This window comes from Lasioglossum baleicum, chromosome 16, assembly GCF_051020765.1.
Source record: "Lasioglossum baleicum chromosome 16, iyLasBale1, whole genome shotgun sequence".
In the NCBI taxonomy this organism is placed as follows: domain Eukaryota; kingdom Metazoa; phylum Arthropoda; class Insecta; order Hymenoptera; family Halictidae; genus Lasioglossum; species Lasioglossum baleicum.
The window spans coordinates 3,167,981-3,191,324 of NC_134944.1; the positions used below are offsets into that span (position 1 = coordinate 3,167,981).

The 23,344-nt window shown below is 36.5% G+C and overlaps 3 protein-coding genes and 1 non-coding gene across 11 annotated transcripts in view; 1 reads left to right on the forward strand and 3 right to left on the reverse strand.

Annotated features, from left to right (window-relative positions):
* The window catches only part of Kibra (WW and C2 domain containing protein kibra), a 52,159-nt gene extending 39,236 nt beyond the window's left edge, over positions 1-12,923 (reverse strand). Inside the window, exons 1-3 of one of the 4 annotated variants that reach the window (XM_076440818.1) lie at positions 10,947-12,923; positions 10,225-10,365; positions 386-495 (exon numbers count right to left, since the gene is read on the reverse strand). In XM_076440818.1, coding sequence (XP_076296933.1) covers positions 386-495; positions 10,225-10,352 — 238 coding nt within the window. In that variant the 5' untranslated portion in view covers positions 10,353-10,365; positions 10,947-12,923. Of the gene's footprint in view, positions 1-385; positions 500-10,224; positions 10,456-10,946 lie in introns of those variants that run through there. The other 3 variants (XM_076440820.1, XM_076440819.1, XM_076440822.1) reach the window with 3 other exon arrangements.
* A 127-nt stretch (positions 12,924-13,050) lies between these two features.
* Positions 13,051-16,972, forward strand: LOC143217071 (protein FAM114A2). Of its 2 annotated transcripts, XM_076440829.1 has the most exons (5): positions 13,051-13,186; positions 13,318-14,393; positions 14,911-15,512; positions 15,714-16,034; positions 16,099-16,972. In XM_076440829.1, the coding sequence occupies exons 2-5, from the start codon at positions 13,451-13,453 to the stop codon at positions 16,171-16,173; spliced, it is 1,941 nt and encodes a 646-aa protein (XP_076296944.1). In that variant the 5' UTR covers positions 13,051-13,186; positions 13,318-13,450; the 3' UTR covers positions 16,174-16,972. The 2 variants fall into 2 exon arrangements, with proteins under 2 accessions (XP_076296944.1, XP_076296943.1); XM_076440828.1 differs by lacking the exon at positions 13,051-13,186 and having other exon boundaries at positions 13,225-14,393.
* Positions 16,973-18,087: 1,115 nt separating this feature from the next.
* Positions 18,088-22,519, reverse strand: Nup58 (nuclear pore complex protein Nup58). 4 transcript variants are annotated; one of them, XM_076440833.1, is made up of 9 exons: positions 22,193-22,517; positions 21,729-22,081; positions 20,907-21,111; positions 20,440-20,813; positions 19,979-20,203; positions 19,727-19,801; positions 19,581-19,603; positions 19,414-19,444; positions 18,199-18,337 (listed from the first exon to the last, which is right to left on the reverse strand). In XM_076440833.1, the coding sequence occupies exons 1-7, from the start codon at positions 22,255-22,257 to the stop codon at positions 19,587-19,589; spliced, it is 1,314 nt and encodes a 437-aa protein (XP_076296948.1). In that variant the 5' UTR covers positions 22,258-22,517; the 3' UTR covers positions 18,199-18,337; positions 19,414-19,444; positions 19,581-19,586. The 4 variants fall into 4 exon arrangements, with proteins under 4 accessions (XP_076296946.1, XP_076296947.1, XP_076296948.1 ...); XM_076440832.1 differs by lacking the exon at positions 19,414-19,444 and having other exon boundaries at positions 18,198-18,337; XM_076440834.1 differs by lacking the exon at positions 19,581-19,603.
* A 634-nt stretch (positions 22,520-23,153) lies between these two features.
* On the reverse strand, positions 23,154-23,226 carry Trnar-ucu (transfer RNA arginine (anticodon UCU)). The gene has a single exon. It is a non-coding gene; the product is annotated as a tRNA-Arg (tRNA).
* Positions 23,227-23,344: the final 118 nt, after the last annotated feature.

Here is a 23,344-nt window from a genome sequence, read left to right on the forward strand (position 1 = left end):
CTATTTTCAATGAGGATTATACAAATTCTGAATACCATCGAAATACACCGGGTGATTCACCGGAAACAGATTCATCATTTTCCCCTATACTTTTCTGCAGTAAGAATAACAGAATTTTTCAGGCAGGCAATATTCGTTTGTATTCATAATAATTTCTAATAATAATGTTTTAATGTATTGATCGACAATGTCAATAGGACATCCCCACAGGTGTATAGTAATGTATTATTTTACAAAACACAAAAAGATAATATATGTTTCTTGAAATAAACCGTTCGTCAATTACGTGAAATCTACTACACATTTCTGTGCAGCGTAAATGCATAAAATCCGCAGCCTGGCTATAGCTTATAATAACATGTAAAAAAGGAAAAATAATACGCACGATTAACATGATTAATGTAGTATGCACCCACATGCTTGTCATATGCCTCCTCCCATCCAAGTGGAAGCTCGTTCCCGATGCAGTCTGCGAACGTCTGAGGTTTCGTAAATCTGTAAATTAAGAAATAATCACTTTAAAACACCAGTTTGCATTTCCTGATCAATTTGTTAATTTTCGATGTACATAGAATCGGTTAAAAAAGTCTCCGTACACCTTTCAATACGGAGAAACGTTTCCACAAGTGAACCAAACTACTTGTGTATATTTTGTTCCGGAACTTATAATTAAAATAGTTAGTTTACTGCATGCCATGTAAAAGAAACTTGAAGAAAATTGCGATAAACAGGGATTGCGAAGTAAAAATCTGATAGTGAATATGTTTTTCGTTTACGTTTTCCTTAAATCAATTTTCAACTTCGATTTTCTCAAAGACGAACACACGGATGGAAAAATGTTATTCTTTCTTTTCGACTCATTTGTACATGTAGAGTCACTTGCTAATCGGTTGACCATGAGTCGCGGGCGACCCTGTATATGCTGAAGTCGTTTGAACCAATTTGCAAATATTTATTGCATTCGGAATGGTGTACAGAGTCTTTTTCGATTCACTGGATTTTGATCGGTTGCACGGTCGACTTGTACTTTATAGATACAGCGGTATGTAGTATGTGTAAAGGTCGTCGCCCTTTTATTACATACATATGTGCGTACACGTATAACAGCACAACACCTGAACGACATCAGATCAGCATCGTCGTATTCGCAACTACCAAAAGGAGGAAAAAGGAAACAGTCGATGCTGTGCTGTCGTCGTTAAGTGGATGCACTTCTATTAAAATACATGTATACAGGGTGTACCAGATAAAGTGTTACAAGCTGTTTCCTCGGAATCTAATGAAGATATCGACTTCATTGTTTTTGTAAATTAAATGGTCAAGGCATAGGCGGTAGACTCGCGATCTCATTTTTCGATAATACAAAGATGGGATTTTTTAGTAGTCAAAAGCGCTAGATAAAAGATCAATCTAGGCCGCGATCGTCCTCGAAAGTCATATCTTTACGTTTATGAGGTATAATTTGTATTATTCCTAGTCATAACTTTATGAAAATAGCGACGTATGCTTCCGAATAATGTAAATTACGCCTCGTAAACGTAAATATAGAACTTTTGAGGGTGATTGCAGCCTAGACTGATCTTTTATCTGAAAAACCCCCATCTTTGCATTATCGAGAAATGAAAAGGCGCATCCCGCACCCTTGCAATCCTGGAAACTACATAGAGAACTACTACCCTCTTGAGAGGGGCTAATACTTTAGTATCCATTAAATTTTTTGTGGATTATTTAGGGGGAGGGGCCCCAACATTGTTTTAAAGGGAAAGTAGCATTGATTTTTTGTTATTGTGAACCTCTCACTAAACTGAATAGTATTTGGACCATTTTTTATTATTCGACATAGTTACAGAGTTTATTTAGTGGTTTAATTAACGGTATGTAGTGCGCCTTCGGCGGCGCGTTCCGTATTTACACGCGCTGTCCTTTTCTATGTTCGGTGCGATCGCCATAACTCTGCAATTATGTTATAATAAAAAATGGTATGTTATATGTAACTAGACTGCGGTTCTTTATGCATTTACATGACTTATAAAAATTTTCAAATAATGCTGGAGTATTGTATACAACAGAATTTAATACAAACAAAAAAAATTCACGTCGCGATAAGCGCACAATACATTTAAAAAACAAAAAGATTTCGAAGGAAAGTTTTCATTTTACAGTAAAAAATTTAGTCTCCTGTGTTGCAAAATTCAAGTTTTGCAAATACATAAAAAAGGTAATTTGTAGGGGTGTGCGAGATTCCCGTAAAATATCCGGGATTCCCGAAAATATCCGAGATTCTCGACAATTTTCGAGATTCCCGACAATGTACGGCATATAGAATAATATTTGGGATTCCCGAAAGTATCGTTATTCGCAATTATTTTCTACAATATTACTAACATAAACATTCCCGACTAATAAGATATGTAATTTTCGAGAACACAATGGCTTCCAGATTCTTGTAATTATTGGAAGTATGGAGAAACTTCAAAATGTCGGGAATCACAGATATTTTCGGGATTCCGTCCCGATCCCGCGAGAAATTCCCATCCCGACCGGCATCTCGCACACCTCTAGTAATTTGTTCCTAGTTTATGCGATAACGGAATAGTTGTAGTCATATCTATCAAGCTACATATGGTACAACTGATTTGGCTGATCGATTGTTCAGATTCTATTGCATTCGCCTAGCCCTCCATATACGATCAATCTATTTTGGTTATTCCAAAGCGATATACACGGTGAGCCGCGTAACATCCACACCTCAAATAAAGGTGTCAAAAAATGGCGCATCAGTTTTCTTGTGTGTGTAGAGATTTCGACATTTTCAAAGTTAACTCATATTAACTTTCAAGTAGACGAGTATTAACACGTTCCGTGCAGGACCGATTTTTTGAGACTTTCCGTTCAGGCCGCGTGGGGCGTATACGCATCGCACTTTTACGATTTTGCCATTAAATAAACTTGCTTTTGACGTATGCCCCTTACAATTTTTCGATAGTACAAAACCATAATTATCAAGAAAAGAGTGTAGAGTTTAATATGCATTAGACAACAAAGCAGTAGATTAAATTTTTAAGGAATTAATTTAACAAACACATATGGTTCGTTTTTCAATGAGAATTCCAATCGGCCTGAACGAAAAGTTCAGCGTAGGGCGCATACGCCCCAAGCAGCACGCAACGTGTTAACCTATGACCTATATTGATCCTAAACGTAACACCTTATGGGCCGTGCCGAAATTTGTACACCTGGGTGTTGGTTTCTGAACGTTACGAATCGTTTACGAGATAACTCGTGTTTATATTTCAATAGTCCGCCATACGTAGATGATGACCTTGACGTCAACAACACATTTCAAGGTCATTGAAATCGGCGAGGTTCCCCTAGACCAGGGGTGGCCTACTTATTCTTTAGAAGTAGGCGCCATAACTAAATTCATCTTCATATTTTCAACACCTGAGTGCTCTCAGTTGAATTCATACAGCTTTCTTACTCATCAGTTCGTCGCAATTATTAGACAGTTTTAGGATGTAGAATTTAGAATTGTAGGATGCGAATTGTGGAGATCACGACCAAAAGATCATTTATCACTATTGTAGATCGGTGCTCCAATAAACGTATGTCTTTGGAACTGGCGTAAATTAATCAATTTAGTTGCGTGATTGAATTATCCCTTTTCCTCCCCTAAGTGAAGCAGATCCTACCCCTATTTCTATATTCCAACCCTAACAATAAACGTATGTAATAGGGTAGAGGAAGTGCTAGAGTTGTATGGCTCATCTCTGACCTCATATGCGAAAGAAATTGACGCATGGTATGTAAAAGGTTGACCACACCTGCCCTAGACCGTAATAGCTACTGATGGCTACTTTGAACGGGCTCCGGAGAGCTCGGGGTGACGGTTACTGCACCCTTGGGGTTGACTGTGGGTGGGGGGCACTCGCAACTGAGGGCGTGGATCGCTACGAGTTGGCTGTCCAGACTCGTGGACTTTCATGAACAAGCATCCCCTAGGAGGGATACAGTCCTCTGAGGCGAGAGGATTTAAAGGATGTTCCGGCCAGGCTTGCAGAAGTTTCCTCCGCGTGCCGGCTCATCTGTCTCCTCTACGAGACGGGCAAGCTCTCAGAATGAGTTCTGGCCGAGCGCCTCGTCAAGCACCTGTCGCAGGATGGACCCGGCCTGAGCGACAGCCGGAGTTCCGGAGGAGGCGGTCTTTTGGACTCCTTCCGGCAGCAGGCTGTCGCTCGTGGAGGGGTGTTTTTGGCGGTGAGTTTGGATATCACCAACGCCTTCAACACCCTGCCCTGGTGTGAGGTAGTGGGGACCCTGGAGTATTTCCAAGTGCCGCCCTACCTCCAGGACGTCATTCGGAACTACCTGAATGACAGGTGCATTCAGTACCTGGGCCGGTGCAGTGTTATGCAGCGGAGGGATGTGCACTGCGGGGTTCCGCAGGAGTCGGTCCTCGGACGGCTTCTGTGGAACCTCGCACATCTGTTACGCAGATGACACTCTGGTGATCGCCGAGAGGAGACACTGGAAAGAGGCCGGGAAACTGGCGATGGCAGGGGTGCACGGCGTCGTTGGTTGGATCCGGGGTTTGGGGTTGGAGATATCGGCCAGCGAGACCGAGGCGAAGCGGTTGCACGCATCGTAGATACGTGCATTCACTTTTCCTCGGGGCCGGTGTCCTCATCCCACCCGGATCCGGGTGGGTGATGCCAATGTCGAGGTAAAGACCGCGATGATGTATCTTGACCTAACACTCGACACCCGCTATCGCTTCGAAACGCACTTCAACCGGTTGCCCCTCCGACTACAAAGGATGGCGGCCGTCCTAGGGCGACTGCTCCCTAATATCCGGGGGCCCGATGTAACGACTTGTGAATACATGAAGTTGGTGCATTCGGGGCCTGTTTGGTACCGAGAGTTGCAGTCCAACTCATCTCATCCAACATCCAACTCATGCCTTCCGAGCCATCCTGCCCATATTAAAGTTGTGGTGCTCCTACCGGCTGACGCAAATGCTCTCCGAGCATCGGGGTTGCCGGTGGGCACCCCCACGAGGCAGGCCGACATCCCTCTCCGGGAGCTGGACCTCACGGTCACCCCGGAGGCGGACCGAGCCGCGCTGGCCAGCGCGGGGGAGTATGCTCCGGAAAAGTTTCGGGTCGGGGTGGTCCGCAGACCACCGTCGGGCAACGGACCCGGGACCGTGTGGGCCGGTTGTCCCTCAGCGCGGCGCGGAAGGTGGCCGATGCCGGCCGAGGACCGTGGGGTGGACCTCGACGCGAGTGGAAGCATTGGAGCAGCGACCGGTGCTGTGCTTGCGATGACTGCACCGGGGACACATGTATGCACGTGGTCAAAATATGGCCACACCGAGCAGGCGACGAATCATTCCATGCATTCATCATTATTTTGAGAAAGTGTAAACAACTTGTAGCATGGATGCAGAAAGAAACGCATAGCGGAACGCAAGTGTAACGAATGTATACGACAAAAATAAAAGTTGAGATATTTTGAACGAGAAAATAGTATTTGCAGTAGTGGTACTTAGCGACATGATATCAGGTAGTTAAGTATGAAACTAGACAAAGAAAACGCAAACCTCTTGACATTTGTCATACTTAACGATCTGATATTACTATGTATAGCAGTGATGGACACGGTAGGAACTGAAGTAGGAACCCCTCAAACGTCTGCTTCCCCCATCAACCTCTCTTTCATGCATTCGTAACGGCGGATGCTGGTGAGGGACAGTGGACACTATGATGGGAACGGTCTTGTCTTAATTGAGACAAAAATGCCCATCCCGGATATACAATCTTCCCTCCCATCGTGTGACAACCTCGGGGCTATGCAGTCTCAAAAATCGTAGAGGTATTTGTCTGCGTTATTTGAAGATTGGCGAACATACAGAAGGATAACGCAACCGGCACAAAAAGGCTGCGTATCGATTACAATATCAATGCAAATAGGAAAGTTTCTTATTTGTCATTCTTTCTTACAGAACTTTTACCACTGTACTTGTGAGAATATTTCTGATTAACACATTACCGACCGGTGATTATTGCATAATTTTGAAAAATCTATGGTGCATGGCTAAACACTTTTTAATGGCACCTTAAATGGCAACAGCAATTTTCATTGTGAACTAACAAGTCACTCTCAATAACGTCATCTAATAGTTTCATTTAAGATTGCAATGTAAAAGAAAATTTCTATGCTTCCTTTTGGCACAGCACAATTATTGAAAATCCTATTATGTAATAGGCTTCCGGTAGGTAAAGTGTTAAAATGAATCTAAATACGGCATAATTTGGACCATATTTATTTACTTATTTAAAGTGTGATCACAGCTAGAAAAATTTCACCAATACGTTGATAAAGGCTTCATAACGAAATAACTAAAAGTAATAAAGTTTCATTATTGCATTAATATTGCCTCACCCGATATCCGACCTCGGACCATTTTAGAGCGACCGAGTAGTCCAAGAGGAAACCCCCGAGTAGTGGGGATAAAATTTCAACCCTTTCGGTAGCGACGATTTTCTCGCAGTGGGAGGGAAAACTGTATACATATACATAAATATGTATAATACAGTGGAACCACGATAACTCGAAAACCTCTAAAAGACGAAAGCTATCATCATTTCTTCCCCCCCAACCGTAAAAACCTCTACAACTTCAAATAAAACTTCCTTTACCCGAACCATTAATCGCCTATTAGATTGTTAAATGATGCACTTTACCTCTGAAACTCGAATTTAGAAGAACTCAGACCTCTACAAGTCCAAGTTTCCTTCTACATATGTATCAGTCAATCGATCCAAGAGGTACAACGGTTCCGCGATCGTCAATTGTTTACTTCTTTAAGCAGTGCGTGCATCTTGATCACAAAGGCAGTTGGCTGTGAAAGATTGAATGAATAAGTTCAAGCACAGTTCTGTCGTTTCTCATTCTTTTCTTTGAATCTAACAAGATGGATTTTAATCGCAAGCTGAAAGCATTCATTAATTGGCTGTTAAGATCAAAGCGATCGAAGCAATAAAAACTGGATCAAGAAAGGAAAACGTTATTGTTCGTGAACTTAAGATTCCTATTAGAGCACTCTATCAACGATCCTATCAAAAAATCGTGTAGATCTCAGGAGCTACTTTTTAGATAGCAAAAGAACAATATGTGGCAGATTTTCTGATATTGAAAATTGTTTAGATCACTACAGTGGTTTAAACAATGCGGAGACGAAAATGCTACTATAGTAGGACCAATATTAAAAGAGAAAGCTGATGTGTTTGCCAAATCCCCGGGCCATAATATCTCTGAACGTAAGAATGGGACTTTTGAGGGCGAACGCACCTAGATTGATCTTTTATCTAGCGCTTTTGACTACTGGAAAACTTCATTTATCGAGAAATGAGGAAGCGCATCCCGCAATTCTGGGAAAACGAGTCTACCCCCTTAGCCACTTCGCTACCAAGGATGAGTTATCTCGCGACGCAATGTCGCTTGCGCTATGCCACGGACGAGATAACTCGCGGCCATCGCACAGTGAGGTATTTGACCTGAAAAAGTGGACTAATTTTTAAAAAAACAACTATTTTAGCGTTATTTATAAGCTCAAGGTTATAATATTATATATCGTTGGATTCGTCTTAAGATCAGCTGCAACATTATGAAATCCAAAATACATTTTGGTATTAAAAAAATCAAATTTACCTAAATTTTTTTTAACTTTTATATATTGAAATTTGTAGACGTCTGAATACTGTTCCTCTTTCGTTGGGATCATTTTTTTCTCAGATTATCGAGAACCGCTGAAAAAGCGAGGCGATAGTGGAATATTTGCACTATTATAACTTGAAAAATATTTAAGAAAGAAATATTTTATTATATAGCGTTTTGGAAAGCTCTCAAAACAAGCTACAAGAATATAATTTCAATTTTGAATAAAAATCACTATAAAATCAGTAGAAAAACTTCCATTTTAAAATTGTAAGTAGAAATTGTTAAGGAGTAAAATCAATTTTTATGTTATTCCTGCTTCCCACAATCAACGCAAAACATTTTTATTTTGCATAAAGATCCGCAGTCCACTAATAACCTAGCAGTTGATGCGACATAAAACTACAAATAAAAGAAAAAGAATGCACGTTATACCTAAGTACAAGCCGTTGTACCAAGGGAACGAAAAGTAACTTGAATTTTTTAAAGAGAACGCACGTTATGGATCACATATTTTATATTCATGTTCTTCTTAATTATTGAGTATTTGTTTTTTTTTTTCTTTGACCGCTTATCGAAATTTTGCGCGCATCTAAAGTTATACCGGTTTGAATTGTCCGTACTAGGAATGCTGGTACGGCGTTAACGCATGCCAGGTGCGTAAGCATGTCAGGCGTTTCCGCCACACAGGCAATAATACAATACATATAGTATAGTGTGAACAAGTCAGATCGGTAGAGGTTGTGATACGTGTAAAATTTTGTGAAACGTTTCGAGTTGAAGTTACTTGGTTCGGTGATGTGAACTGGTGAAAGTTATTATGTATATGAATAGACCTATAACCTATACGTGAAAAAATAATTGAAATCATTCCCGCATACTCCTCTTGGAATGATATTCGAATGGAATTTTCTTGTTCGCATATCGCTAAAGATTCTCGTACAATGCAGTTTGAAAAAAATCATCTGAACGTTATTCGTGGGTAATGTTCGTACATGTACACTCCCGCTCATAAGTATTAGGACAGTGATCATATTTGTATGTATTTTGAACTCTGTAAAAATGAAATAATCGTTGAAGCATGCGAACGAATTTTTCCTTATTTAAAGGTTTGCATGTCAAGGAAAAATCTTACCAAGAAGTAAAAAAATATTTATATTTTCTTTTCATCGAAGAATCCGCCACGTTTCTTTATTACAGTTTCCACTATTTCTGTTGTTATATCATTCCATTCTCGTTCCAAAATATTCCATAAGTATGTTTTCGAAGTTTTGTAACTGTCTATCCAGTTCATCCCATAATTTTTCTATGGGGTTCAAATCTGATGATTGGGGTGGCCATTTCATAATTTTTAAAGAATTACTACATTGTATAGTTGATCCAAATATTTTTTACATATTTTTGACGTGTGTTTTGGATCATTATCGTTTAGATATTTATATCATGTAGTTAATACAGTTAACGGAGATTATAATCTATACGAAAAACCAAAGGTGTCCTGAGACTTATGAACGGGAGTGTATGTGTTAGAAATAGCATGTATAATAACATGTATGGCGACACAGCTCCTATACACCGATTCGCTCTGTCAGATGGTTCATGTGTAGACTACAATCTACCACCTCGAATGTACACATTAATTTAGACAGTACGGCCACGTGGATCCTATCACAGCGATAGCACTGAATTTAGATGATAACTACATTAAAAATAGTTTCATATTAGTAAGTCAGCTTATAGTAACATCGACAATTCCGCTATTTACAATCAACTGTTAATTCGCATTTTCTTTCGTCAATGTGTAAATTATTTTCAGTTTGCAAATTTCACCCGAGCAAAGGTTTCGTATATGACGGATCTCTAGTGCACACGGTATGTGCCACGTACAGTATGTATAACGAAATAAATCTGATATGGTATCAGACAAAAGAAGAGTGTGTGATATTTTTTTGAAAATTCCCCCTATCAAATATAAAATTGATTCTTCGGTGTTCTATCATTTCATTCGTAATTGCGACATCTTGTTAGGTAGAACAGAAAGAAAAAAATAAGAATTGTCTAAATGCAAAAATAAAGATACAAGAGAGGGAAATAATAATTCTGTTTACAGCTCGACCCTGATCACCAGATATCTCGAGTTTTTCACCGGCAGCGTAGCGGCCCTGGCGACTGGAATGCGGGCGCGGCGAGTCCTCGCTGTATGAATATACACGTACACGTAGTACAACACACACGCGAAAAACCCAAGGGGCGCTCTGACGAGGGTAATCTAATGTCAGAAGTATTTTGCATTTCGACATCTATGTTCTTATGACTCAGGCGCACGGTGTTGCACCGTGCCGGGTTTGATGCACGAAAATCCTAATAAACTACGATTTTTAAAAGACCTCCTATTAGGTTCCGGTGGTGAACGTAGAAAATTCGCAGGCAGTACGTGCGAGTATATTTAGTTGGCACGTGCACACGTGTACACGGCGAACGTAAGCGTATATAAATCTGACATACCTGTCTCGAGGATCGATCCACGTTGTCTTCCTTGTATTGTGATCGATGAAATACACTTTTCCATCAAAGTCTTGCGCGACGTCCCACCCGTCCGGAAGCGGTATCTCCCCATTTCGTCTCCTTGGCATATTTCACTGCGCTCTAAATCCATCCAAAATTCTCTATCACCGACCAGTCAACAGAAGCACATATCTACGCGCACGAACACACTTTATTCGTGCCATATACACTCTGTATCGATAGACGAAAAAACAAAGACAGATGCTTTGAGAAAGATAAAGAGGTTGGTTCGACTTGGGTAAAAGAGAAGGAACGCAGCGGTGATACACACGGACTTACAGTGGAATGGAAATAGAAGGGATGTATTGCACATCACTGATTATACACATGCGCTACGCGCGCGGGCGCACCACATGTGCACATATAGAAACGAAAGGCGCGTAACAAGTATGCATCCACGCGCACTGTGTGTATCTCTGTGTATTCATGTGTGTCTGTGTGTGTACACATACCAAACGTTCATACAAACATGCACACATGCGTACCATACGTACGTACACCCATACATATCCCCCGACACGCACACATGTCCACTCGTGCAATACGTAAGTATAATATGGACTCATACACTCACTCACTCACACACAAACACTCGCATTCACTCTTGCAGACACATACTCGCGGGCTTGGGCGCGCGCGCGCTGCTCCGCCATCATGAATACCTCATTATCATGAGCGGAGTGACGTCAGAGTCCCCGCCTTCAGATTCCTCTCAAGCGGAATTCCACCGTTAACATAGCTGGCCGTTGAAGAAAATTCTACTGTTGATATCTTGCCTTGAGACTGTATCGTGGCCGTACATTTGTATCAGAGCGCGTTTCGATGCCCGTTACATTATCGTAACACTTTCTTTTCAACATAACACTGATCACTCGAAATTTCAAAAGAAAATTATTTTACGAATAGCACACAGTTCTTACACTGTTTTTCCTGGCACCAAAAACAAAAAAAAAAAACAAACCAATCGAATTCGCAATAAACCACACTTTCACCCCTTTTGTCGTGTCACTTTTGGTTCACTTCCTTTTACATTCTTGTCTTCTGCTCGCCAAAAAGCCTTAATTTCACATTACGCTCGATCACTTCTTTTTATAGAAACATATTTTTTGACTTGGTCTGTTATCGTTTTGCTTTTTACATATTTATCGTTGATTCCTCGACGGTGAATGTGGCATAGCCTTTTAAAAAATCATTTTCAGCATCGTGCCATCGAGTGTGCATCTCATCGATTAGGTTTCCAAAGTAATTTCCAGTCTTGACGACGATTCGTTTACATTTTCTTCTCTATCGTTCAGTCTTCGCAAGAGTTTTTTTTTTGTCCAGACTCTTGTCAGAGGACTCGTGCGATCCGTTTCAAGAAATCGTATTCGCGATCCGTTCGAAGGAATGCACGTTAATATGCCGGCGTATTGTTCAATACATTTCACCGTGCTCTCTTTTTCTTCTCACATGAAAATTTCCGTTGGTTGTGCAACAACCACTGAAAACGAGCATAGCGTTCGATTCGGGGGAAAAAATGTTCGAATTTATCTTGCGTTCTTTCCTCTACACACTACTTCACTCCACTTTTACTTAGGTACACAAAATAGGACACTGTTTTATAGTTATCGCAAGACACTTTTGCTTGTCCGTGGATTCGAGTGAATATGACTGAACAGAAAACTGCACGCTGTGTCAAAACCGTTGCGTCGGTTAAAATGCCAAGAATACGTGGAAACTATTCTGTCGTTTCGACGATACTACAACCTCGCGCCAACTACAAGCATTTTGAGTGTTTGAAACATGCCACTGGACGTTCATACTGTGAGCGCTTGGCAATGCTTCTCGCTCACTCTCTCTTCCTCTCCGCCACAGCCACAACTCGTATAGCGTATAGCGTATAGCGATGAGAACCAAACGTAATCCCCTCTCAGCTTTGTACCCTCCTTCCTCTTTCACACAAACTACCCCCTCCGCTTGGCAATAGCTCTAGTGTCTCTGACCGCTGTGTACGAACAGCGACGGGAACAAACGAACGCGATGCTCTTCCAATAGTTCGCATGCTTTCCGTCATACTGCACTGATGGCGCTATCGCACGACGTCTAAACGCAGGTGCACTCGAAACCGTTCAACATTCGGGGCTCGGAGCGAATTAAATAATTTAATTGTAATCTGTCGGTGCCTCTTCGAAAATACACTACTGTGCAAAAGAAAGAAGCACCCAATATAATTATAAGTAGACTCCGGATGTTTATGCAAAATAAAATGTTTGTGCTAAAAACACAGGAGCTAAATATAAATTTATATTCCTCATTAATCATTTTAATGTGGTGAAAATAATATATTAATACTCTTAAAGTCTTTCAATATTTTCACTGTTTTAAATTGCATTTGCTCATTTTTGTTATAAATGCATAAAATTCGTAGTCTAATTATAAGATATAATGGCAAACAAATCATCAACAAATAAACATCCGCAGTCTATATTAGTCTATATATATCACATGCACCCACAGAATAACTAATTGTTCTTTATTGTTCTCTATCTCTCCTTATATTGTTCTCACCAATTTATTTTCTATGCTGCTCAAACTATAGGTCGAGAAATTCTTTTTCTATTTGTTAATTCTTTATTCACATTAGATCTTACAGTCTTGTCGTTCTTTATGATCAGAATTTGCCTTTCTGTTAAATTACCTACGATAATATTTATCTAACATATACAAGACTCATTATTTTTGTTGATTATAGAACAACTCGATCGACCAGTTTTTCTGAGTTTAAATGAAAAATTAAATTCCTCTTAGAATTCTTGTTACGTTGGAAAAAGTATCTCGCTGTTTTATCACGAAGTCTGGAAAAGTAGCGAAATGAGAGGTTTACTTGAAATTCGTCGAGTACTGAAACGATCTGTTTTAAAAGGTTCGTGAACGTTAACATATATACAATACATATATGTATTTACAGATACATTTCATTGTGCATACGAGGGATGACGTAGATCTGTACTACGTATGCACAAGTGTTCACTAGAGGTTATATAATATTTTTAGGAAAAGATTTTCATCGAAATAATTGTGTCAGCATTGGTCAGCATCAGCTTTTGATGCTGATATTGGAACTTTATGTTTCTGCTAGTTATTTTTCATTTGAAAAGAAAAATTTCTACAGTAAGGTGAAATTAACATGGCAACATCTGAAAGCGATGATTTTGAAAGTGCTGACGAGGAGATGAACCATGACATATCTGCAAGAAGGAATAATCAAACACGAATATGGTCTCCACCGACAGCGATAGATTCAGAATCTGATGACGATACGGAATTTGTACCCCGTGCGCCATACGACTATAGAAATATAGTTTACAGTGAGGAAAGCAAAAAATGTTCATCAAAGACTGATTATACGACGAATAAAAACACGATCGATGAAGTCGCAATTCAAAAGAGTGAAGATGACAACGTTAAAAGTGCATTTAATAAGGAAAAAGGAGGACAACTGGTAAATACTATAGAGAGAACTGAGAACGAGTGTTCATTGTTCAATCTACAGACAGAGGAATGTGTAAGAGACTCAAACACTATGACCTTAAAAGTGGATAAAAATGATGAGGGAAATAGTGTAGACGAGATTACTGCACATGGCAGTAGTATAAATAATCCACAAGTGAACGCAGATAATATAACAACAAATATTGACAAGGAAAATGTAGTAACAACAGAGAATCCAGACGCATCCACATCTTCGGTACAGGATGAATTGTCTGAATTGTCTGAATTAGAAATGCCAGAAGAAATGAAATCGGATAAAACGTTTAAAGAAGTATTCAAACCAGAAGGTTGGGAAGGACTTGGGAATGAAATTGAATTACCCGAGGAATTAACTGAAGAGAAATTGCAACCGATATTAAAGAAATTGTCATTAGCGGGACAAGAAATGCAAACTTCTTATTCGGGATGGGGCTGGGATAACTGGGGTGTCAGTACATTAATAAATACAGCTACAGTTGGAGTTTCTGCGATAACTAATCATGTATCGCATGGGCTTACACTTTTAGAAGAAAGTATTGCTGTGACGGAGGAACCTGAGAACAATGAAACGGAGAACAAAGAAAATTCTGTAGTCGCTGGTAACAATTTTTTCATATTTATTGGGTTGGAACGAAAGTTTGTAGCGTTTGTAAATTAAAATTGAAAGCTAAATTCAGATATTTATTCATAGGTTTATTCAATAACATATTTTCCATTCTGTTCTATTACTTTTTGCCATTTTCGAGGTAACTTCTCGTGTTATTGAATAAATATAAGAATAAATACCTTAATTTTATCTTCGATTCTTAATTTGCAAACTTTGCCACAAACTTTCTTTCCAACCCAATATAAATTTTTTAAATATACTGATCAAAAGAAAAATGACAATAACAATGAAAAGAAATTTAATGAAAAATATGATTGTCAGTGCAAATGAAAAAAAAGGAATAATATTTATAATTAAAGACTAACGTGGCAAATCATTCGAATAACGATAACATGCGGCTGGTAACAGGTGGATGTAAATATCATTATAATCAGTAAATTTAAAAACATTTGAATCATTAATAAATTTTTTATTGCATCTTTATATTACTAACTTTGAACTATTTGTAGCTGATAAACCAGAAGAGGAACCTCAGCAATATTCTTCCTTTGGATTTGGAAATTTCTTATCGGGTGTTTCTTCAATAACAAAATTAGTTGAAACAACTGGAAGTAAAGTTATGTCTGGTGGATTAGACACATTAGAAGCCATTGGCAAAAAGACCATGGAAGTATTACAGGAGGGTGATCCAGGACTGAAAAAGAAAAGAGCCATTTTCATAAATGAATCAGAGAAACCAAATTTGTCTCAAGTTCTTCGAGAAGCTAAAGAAAAAGCTGACACAACTGAGAGAACAATCGAAGAAAAACAAAAGATGAGAAAAATACATTTTGAAAGCTTATTCGATGATTACCAAGGTCTTGTTCATTTAGAAGCACTTGAAATGTTATCGAAGCAAAGTAATATTAAAATACAAGAGCATTTGATTGGCTTGAATGCTACTGAATTAACTTCTGTTCAAGAAACGTTACAGGATGTTCTAGAATTATGCAATGTAGGCGAAGATGATGATGAAAATGAAAAGGACGACGATATAAATAATTTGAAATTCAGGCTACAAGAAATATCTAATGATCTTGGAGTTAACATTACATATGAAAAAATACATACTGTAAGTAATTTTGCATGCCAATGATACATAATAATTGTAAATGCCTTCTTTGGATGTGGTAACATGTCTTACAAAACTGATTTTTTGCAAATAAAATCGCATATTTGCAATCCCCTTGCTCTTGCGCTACTATAATATTAGGTTGTTGCATAATAATATTAGTTTGCTAGTACAATATATGAAATTAGCTATTGGTTCTAGGTATGCCAGGAATCTGAAGTTTACCTTGCCCCACCTGTAACGCATACGGAGGAAGAAATATTTGAAAAATCCATTTCCGTTTTGGCACAATTTACAGCCTTTTCCGTAGAAAGGTTTCATAAAACTGCAGAATTACTTTTAATCAAGGAGCACAGAAGTACAGTTAATGAAGCCGATGCATTAGTTCAATTAACACGTGTTCTTTGTAATCAGATCGGAATATTAGCCAATGCTTATTATAATTCCTTGAATACACTTTCTAAACTTAAGGAAACACCGAATAGTATTAAAGCTAGTGTAACAACAACAATTTTTATGGAGGTAAGAAGATATTTGATATGTAAATTGTGTACAAACATAACGGTTTTATTTTCATTTTGTACAGGCTTCAAATGCAAGTTCATATATCCAGGATGCTTTTAAACTGTTAACTCCCATAATACAAGTTGGTGCAATTTAATCATCAAGGAAAACATTTTATAAGAAAGAAAAGGACGAATTTTTCCCACTAATTTTTCACGTTCATTTTTTGAGATTCTTTTGCTACGGGGACCAAGTGAAAGACATAAGTATTACACATGTTACTGTACATATTCTTATTGGTCACATTTTTAGTTGTTAGGTGCAAAGTTATTTCGGCATAGAAAATTTCAATACATAAACATACTTTAAAATCGTGTAACACAAAACCATCAATATTGAGTACTATTATTAGTAATGTAATCAATTATATAAATCTAGGTTGGTCCACCCAACTTGAACACTATTAATATCTCGCGTATATTACTGATAATAGAAAAAAATGTTAGAGCAAGACATCATTAAGTTTTAGAGGGCAAATATTGTGATAAACAAAATATTCTCCTCGAGGATACAAATTTTTGAAATTTCAAGGGTATCAATGTCTTTTCTTAACGAAACTGTACTTTAAATACTAATATAACAATATTTTTAGTCAAGTCACTAGTAACGAAATTTGTATGTGTAGTATAATAAAAATATATTGTCTGATTTAGAAATAAAGTCGAGCATGAAACTTTGAAAACTGTGATCTTGAGAAAGATCTTTTCACATGTTATGATCTTAATCATGTTTTCATCTGATATATTTTTTTCTATTATTAATAACAAACTATTCAAGGTGTTCAAATTAGGTGAACCACCCTGTATATTACACGTAAAAAATATGTTTTGAAACATGTCATAAACTCCAGAAAATTGATTAAAACTATGTGTAAGAAAAATAAACTGTATTAAATATCTGGTATTGTTCTTAAATTATAATTATATCAGCATTGTTAATAAATTCATGTTGTATAACCATTTAATTTTTCAAATGAATATTTCTATGTGGATAATTAGTCTCTGAGGTAAGTGTAAATGTTGAGTTGAATTTATATCTGTATTTCGTGTCATCTTATCGATACAAGCATAACTTCTTTTATGTGATGATCTGTTTAATTGAAATAATATATTTTTGCATAGTGAAACACGTACCTTTCTATAATTTGAAGTATTTTTAGTAACTGAAATAGTTTTGTGAAATTTTTTAATATTTTACTTAACTTCATTAATTTTTCATGATTTTCGACCCAAAACTGCTATTTTACCACTTTTGATAGTCTATAATTCGTAAACCAATTAACCAATTTCAATGAAATTTTCAGAATGTATATAATTTATACGAGTTAAGATAAGTTAAGAAATATAGCTAAAAAAGTTGTAGAAATCAATTCTTACTATTGTTTCTCACAATTCCGACCAAATGCATTTTTTCAACATATTTTTTTAGACGTTATTTACTAAACTAATTCTTCTAGCCTTACAGAGAAATTGATGTCATTTGGTCCATTCATAAAAAAGTTATTCTGATTTAAAGTGTGTCTGATCAATTACGTGCGTAACTGTAGAGTGTAGAGTATAGAAAGCATATAAACACATAAAGATCAAAACTCAGCTCTCTACCGTCATAGAAGGCTAAAATCACAACCATGCTCTAAATCTTTAAAGTTTCTACTGTTTATATCTGGAAGAGTCCTATGTATATGTACGTATTAGGATACATCTTATGTAAACATAACATAATTTTATATTTATAATAGGGTTATTATATAAAAATAATGTAAATACCTTGCGATAACTTACTAATTAATGAAATAATTTGCAAAATAAAATTTTTTAAATAATATTGTGCGATTTCACATTATGTTTCTAACATAAGATATTGTCTTACTGTAGATACAAAGTTAAACAAAAGTGAAAAGCTTCTTTGTATAGTTATTGTAGAAATATAAAACGCAAACACTTTCTTGGCATTAAAAAGACTTGGTAGTTACTGAATAAGAAAAGATTCATGCTACATAATAATAAAGAAATAAAGTAGAAACAATATATTAAGTATAATTCAGAGTAGTACAAAAATAAATGTAGATGCAATTCAATGTTTCCCTCTTTTATTACCAATAGGAGGTTTTTGAAGTTGGAAACTCGAACTTGATTCACTTGCTGGCAAAGGTGCAGTAAGATTTGTTGGGGTATTAAAAGTCAAACTTGCAGTTGGTGGTTTCAATGATGGGCCTAGATTAATGTTAGTAGCAGACGATGTTGGTATTGTATTTCTCCAAACTGTAACAACATGTATACCGAATTATTTTGAATCTACTTAAAATGATAGTTTAGCTAGCATACTATAATTAAAGCTGTGCACAAATCCCAATAAATTAATTATTGTTGAAAGTAATATATTATTTACTATAACAATAGCAGTAGACAGTTTACTTTTGAATGGTCGATGGAGTGTCTTTTTAAATGCGAACATGCCGGTTTTTCAAAATTATAATCTTTTCATCTACTAAAAACATATTTTAATGTTGTTTAATACAGAAAAACTAAGTATATTCACTGTATATTTAAACTCATCTTTGATTATCGTTTTCCACCCAACCCAATACTTGTTTGCATTGGAAATACTACTGCTAAATGTTTTACGATATAAACATACGTTTTTTATTTAGTTTTAATTACGTTCACGTGGGTGTTTACGAATATTGACAAAAATGATAGATGCATAACGTATTGAAAGAATTTTTGTATTTTATGTCACATATTTAGAGAATAATGTCATACTTTTTAGTCAATGTAAATGTTTTTTCATTACCACAAAAGAAATGGGTGCACCAAAGCATATGCAGTGTATCGTAAGGGTTTCAGCGATGAAATCTGCACATGTAAATGATAGAAAGAGTTCAAAGAATAATGGATCTTCTCTTCGAGTTAAAACGTGAATTATGTTGGAATAATTGTATCGAAAAATTACTCTTGCGTAGGCAAGTAAATAGTGTTTTAAAAAAATATCTTTCTATAACTAGAAAACAATGTCAAATAAGGCATATATTTATGAATTTTGTTTTATTGTTCCCGTGTGCAGAATCCACTGCTGAAGTGGTGATTTCCCGAAACTGCGGGACAGCCTGTATAAAAGACACAGGACACAGCAGTTACATAACAAGCATAACATTCATTGTCTCTACATACACTTCCGTTTCTTGATGCCATGTACAAAACACTATACGTATATTTATTATTATACGAATAAAGATATATATGTTTTTTGTATAACAAGGAATATGTTAGATGCACAAGATTTACATTCCTTCCCATAAATGACAATACACAAAAGAACTGAAGTAAAAATTTAATACCTCAAATTAAAATAGATCCTCTACATTTTTCCTGGAAAGGCAAAATCAAAATCAAATATAAGAAACAAGGCTAGAAATAAAAAAATATTTGTAAATTAAGTTTACAAACATTATTAACAGACAAGTTTACTAACTACTAAAAGGGTGTTATATGTTAGTAAATCTACCTTATACTAAATCCACGCAAGACCTGAAGGTAGGAGATGTTTATGGGGTAGTTGAAACAACGAAAATACGTTGTTTTTGGGGCTTTTCTTTTCAACATAGATATATATATATATCAATACCATGAAATCACAACCGTTTTATTTACCTAATAGATTTCGTGTTTCGTAACTTCCAGATCTGTTAGAATTTAATGTTGTTGACGAGAGAAAACTTTTATTTCCTGCGAAAACAAAGAATAAATAATATTAATAACAAACATAAGACATATAATATTCCGACTATTAACCCTATTAACACATATTTCTATTTCAACAATTTGATCCACAAAATAAAATATTTTTACTTTAACAATCGGAAGTGTTGCGAAAGGATTAATTAGTTCCAATGAAAAAGATACCTGGTCCAAATGGAGTTGGGCCACTTGTAATTTTTCCAAAATTACTTCGAGATGCTTTCCCCTCTATTTTAATATCTTCGAAAACGTTTGTATTGTCTTTTAAAACGTATTTTCTAAAATTAAGATATTGTTCTTTGTGCTGTTGTACTTTTGAATGCACTCCCTGTAATTTACCAGCAACAGCTACCAAGGATTCGTGGAGTTTACTCATAGCCATGGTTAGTTCTAAAAGAGAAAAGAGAAGAATATAGTGAAATTTTTTAAGTATTAACTCCTTGCCTTGCAATATCATGTAAGACTCGTGATGAAGATTCTGAACAGTCTAATAAACATGTATACTATTAATTTCCTTTAAATCGAAATAAAATTCTATTTTGGTTTTATCAATGTACAGTTTTAATCACTGAAATCGTAAAATAAATCATAAGGCAAGGGATTAAAATAAACATTAACAAAATTACCTTGCGGTGTTAGAGTTTTTGGTGTAATCATCGTTTGTATATGTTTTTCTGTTGATTCAATCTGAGATCTGAAGAGCATTAAATCGTGTTCGAAATTATCAGCCAATTCCATGAAAAACAACAATGGTGCATTATTTTCATATTGTAATCCTGGTGGGGTATCGTGTGTTCTTTGTGCTATTTCAGCATTTTGTAATGCCTTTGCTGTATCCTGTTTCAATTTATCAGCTGCGGAACGATCTCGCTGGACAGAACCTGCTAATGTAGTTAAAATTTCCATCAGTAATGCTGTGTCTTCTGCACATCTATGCAATGGTCTTGCAGAACCTCTAGCTATGTCGGAAGACAATACTTTCTGTTCTTTTACGAATTCCCTATAGTATAAAAGTTTATGTTGAATTAATTTTATTCCATTTTAATATACGTATAATATTAATCTTCTTCAATATATTTTATGTAAAACTTACTTAAATTTTTCTATTGTTTGTATTAATTCTGGTGGCCAAACATTTTCCTTGCAAGTTGTTGGATTACTGTTCCCTTGTGAGAGGCCTTTATTGCTCGCAGATACATCTAAGCCTCCTAAACCTTTGTTTGTAGTAGTCGTAGTACTAGTAACTGTTTTTGATGCCAATAAACTATCACTGGTAGCAGGCGCACCAAAAAGCGAAGCTAGAAATTAGTAATGTGTTCCGTGTATTTTTCAGAATAGTGTAAGAAATTGCAATTTATCTAATATACACAACTGCTTAAAAGTATTCGGACACTTCTTTTTTCTCTACAAAACGTATTATAGTTTAAGTTAATAGGAAAAATATTTGAAACAATTTTGTCACTTGTAATTATTATTATTATGTATATTGTGTATTTTTATGTGCAAATTATAATAATTGCTATCCACAAATACGAAATCTAGTGGAACGGTCTCTGTGCTTAAAAGGTTTTGAAGTTCCACTTTGTTTCATTTCTAAGGTGCAGAGTGAATTCAGAGAATTTTTCGATACAAATACTAATAGAGAGATTGCCGCAATTAGTGCAAGCGATAATATCTAATCGCGGTAGACACGTCAACGAATCTCGTGTTTAATCTTAGTTTAATATTGTAAATTTCCATATAGGCAGTTTTTAACTTAAACCGTTAGATATTCCATAAGAAAGTGATACAGACCGATTTTAGTCACTATTTTAGACGTTTAAGTAACTTTATGCATTGTTATTACACATTTCTCAAGTATCTAGATACTTTTGAGCAGTAGTGTACACTTGTACTAGAATAGAATAGTATGTACTTGTACTAGACGGAGCAGAAAAAGTAGTATTTCCTGTAGTGGGTATATTCGATGCAACACCGAATGTCAAATTACTGCTTGTTGCAGGTGCCCCAAAACTAAGTCCACTGAACAATGGTGCAGAAATAGTTGTTGTTGGAAATAAACTATTAGCAGAAGTTGTGGTACTTGTATTAGCTCCTAAAACTAAACCGGTAGACTGCGTTTGCGTGTTTGACACTGCAGGAGAACTATTAAATCCAAAATTAAGATTAGCAGTCGTCGCTGGTGTTGTAGTAGGTCCAAAAGTTAATGTTGATGCTGATGTAGTGGCACCGAAAGGTGTGCTAGTTAAGTTAAAACCCGTTGCCGGCCTGAAAAATTGTAAAAAATTGTTCTTTATGTAATAAATTTAATTTCTCGATATATATTATAATACCGTGTTAAGGTTAGAGGAAAATATACAAGTATTTATACATATTTACTTCTGTCCAAATCCGTAGTTTGTATTGCTTGTCGTTGCAGGTGTCCCGAGATTAAACGGCAACATATTCCTCTATAGTAAATACAGGTACTTATTTCTTTCTAACTCTTCAACAGTAAATCACGTTGGAACAGCTATTCAAAAGCACCACCTTTATTTCTTCACCACTCACCACTTTCCATTTCAATTTCAGGAATAGATGGAATATGGAATAGATTACATGTATTTAGACCACGGTGTAAGAAGCATATATAGATAGTTCAAAAGTCTCCAAGCGCTCTGACATCTGTGACGATTACGTCTTGCTGTTCTGACCAGCCGCTAGACGGAGTCGTGTTGAGAAGGAAAAATTCCGTCGTCAAGGTTTACCATATATATACCATCACTGATCGGCATTCGCCACATTAGTGCGACCGTGCTGCCCTCTTAAACGAGGGCAGAATGCCCGCTCTTTCTGCCAGCATAAAGCTGGCGTCTGCGGACGCAGCAGCTGTCGAAAATGGCTGACTGGGTACATTGGTACATAATCTGTGAGGCAAAAGTAGTAAACATATATCAAGATATGGTCCTCAAATATCTTTGCAATTACATATATTATACAAGTCTCACAGTTACCCGAAATTGTATTCCTTAAGAAAATAGAGAAGTAACCTTATTATATAAATTATAACATAAGATTAAAAATTAAATAAAAGACAAAGTAAATAAAATAAGACAAATTAATCATTAATAATTAATCAATGTAAGCATTGAAATAAATGTAGCCATACAAAAAATATAAATTGTCTTTTCTCTTCTATGACATTTTTCGGGATAAAGATGTTTGAATTGCTGTAACTGTAAAGAAAATGATACGGCAAAACAAAGGTTAGAGCACAATTTATAAGATGGTTTAAAAAAAAGAAGTAATGGGGTTTCAAACACTATAGAACGAAGCCCTTTACTCCCGTATTATAATCATCCATCCCTGGTGGGGATCGAACCCACGACCTTTGGATTAGAAGTCCAACGCGCTATCCTCTGCGCCACAGGGACTCGACGTAATACCGGCTCTTACAGTCAATATATATGTGTATATACAAGTATGGATTTCCGATAGATGTCGTTCAAGTACATATACGATAATTTATGTGAGTCAGTAACTCGGTAACGT

Bases quoted from the DNA above. Each gene is read 5' to 3' on its own strand.
- LOC143217071 (XM_076440829.1), top strand. From the start codon at position 13,451: ATGGCAACATCTGAAAGCGATGATTTTGAAAGTGCTGACGAGGAGATG. The intron at 14,394-14,910 runs GTAACAATTTTT...AACTATTTGTAG, and splicing joins AGAAAATTCTGTAGTCGCTG to CTGATAAACCAGAAGAGGAA. The intron at 16,035-16,098 runs GTAAGAAGATAT...CATTTTGTACAG, and splicing joins CAACAACAATTTTTATGGAG to GCTTCAAATGCAAGTTCATA.
- Nup58 (XM_076440831.1), bottom strand. From the start codon at position 22,257: ATGTTGCCGTTTAATCTCGGGACACCTGCAACGACAAGCAATACAAAC. The intron at 20,204-20,439 runs GTAATTTTGTTA...TTTCTCTTTTAG, and splicing joins AAAAACTCTAACACCGCAAG to AACTAACCATGGCTATGAGT. The intron at 18,338-19,726 runs GTAAATAAAACG...ATGTTGTTACAG, and splicing joins CGAAACACGAAATCTATTAG to TTTGGAGAAATACAATACCA.